The sequence below is a fragment of the Mitosporidium daphniae genome (genome assembly GCF_000760515.2).
Source record: "Mitosporidium daphniae strain UGP3 chromosome Unknown contig-555, whole genome shotgun sequence".
Classification (NCBI taxonomy): Eukaryota; Fungi; Microsporidia; genus Mitosporidium; species Mitosporidium daphniae.
Window position 1 is genome coordinate 1 of NW_013546228.1, and position 552 is coordinate 552.

The window sequence follows — 552 nt, forward strand, 5'->3', positions numbered from 1 at the left end:
TCATTTTAATTTTTCCGAGGATCATTGGAGTAGCTCATGATAATGAGAGTTGTTTCTTTCCTTGCATATATGAAAGTATGGATGATACATTTAACATTCTTGAAAGAGTTAATATTTTATTGATAGGATTTCTTGCTTTTTTGAGTTGCGAATTTTCCTTTTCAAATGTGGGTTATTTCTTGCTTTTCTTGGGTATCTATGTATACGTTCCTAAACACTCAGACGTAATTTTTCCGATTATSTATGAATTCGTTTKTAAAGTCTTCAGAATGWTTCGTTTTRAGAATTCAGATGTTAAAAAAGAGGRAAAAAAACAGAATTCAGATGCTAAACAAGTGAAAAACGATAAGAATTCACATCTTAAAGAAGAGAAAACCGATGAGAATTCAGGTGTTGGAAAAGAGAAAAAAAAGGATGAAAATGGTCAAAATAACCCTAACCCAATCGCACCCACTTGAGGGGAGCGACGAAGACAAAGAGTCTTTGATTTAATAATAAATTCACCGTTTTTAAGAATGCCAAGTAATAATCACATACGAAGATCTTCCACTG

At 32.2% G+C, this 552-nt stretch overlaps 1 protein-coding gene across 1 annotated transcript; it reads left to right on the forward strand.

The window, feature by feature from the left end:
- Positions 1-77: 77 nt before the first annotated feature.
- Positions 78-458, forward strand: DI09_559p10 (uncharacterized protein; the record flags this gene model as incomplete). The annotated part of the gene is made up of 2 exons (XM_013381787.1): positions 78-224; positions 318-458. The coding sequence occupies 2 exons, from the start codon at positions 78-80 to the stop codon at positions 456-458; spliced, it is 288 nt and encodes a 95-aa protein (XP_013237241.1).
- Between the last annotated feature and the right edge of the window lie 94 nt (positions 459-552).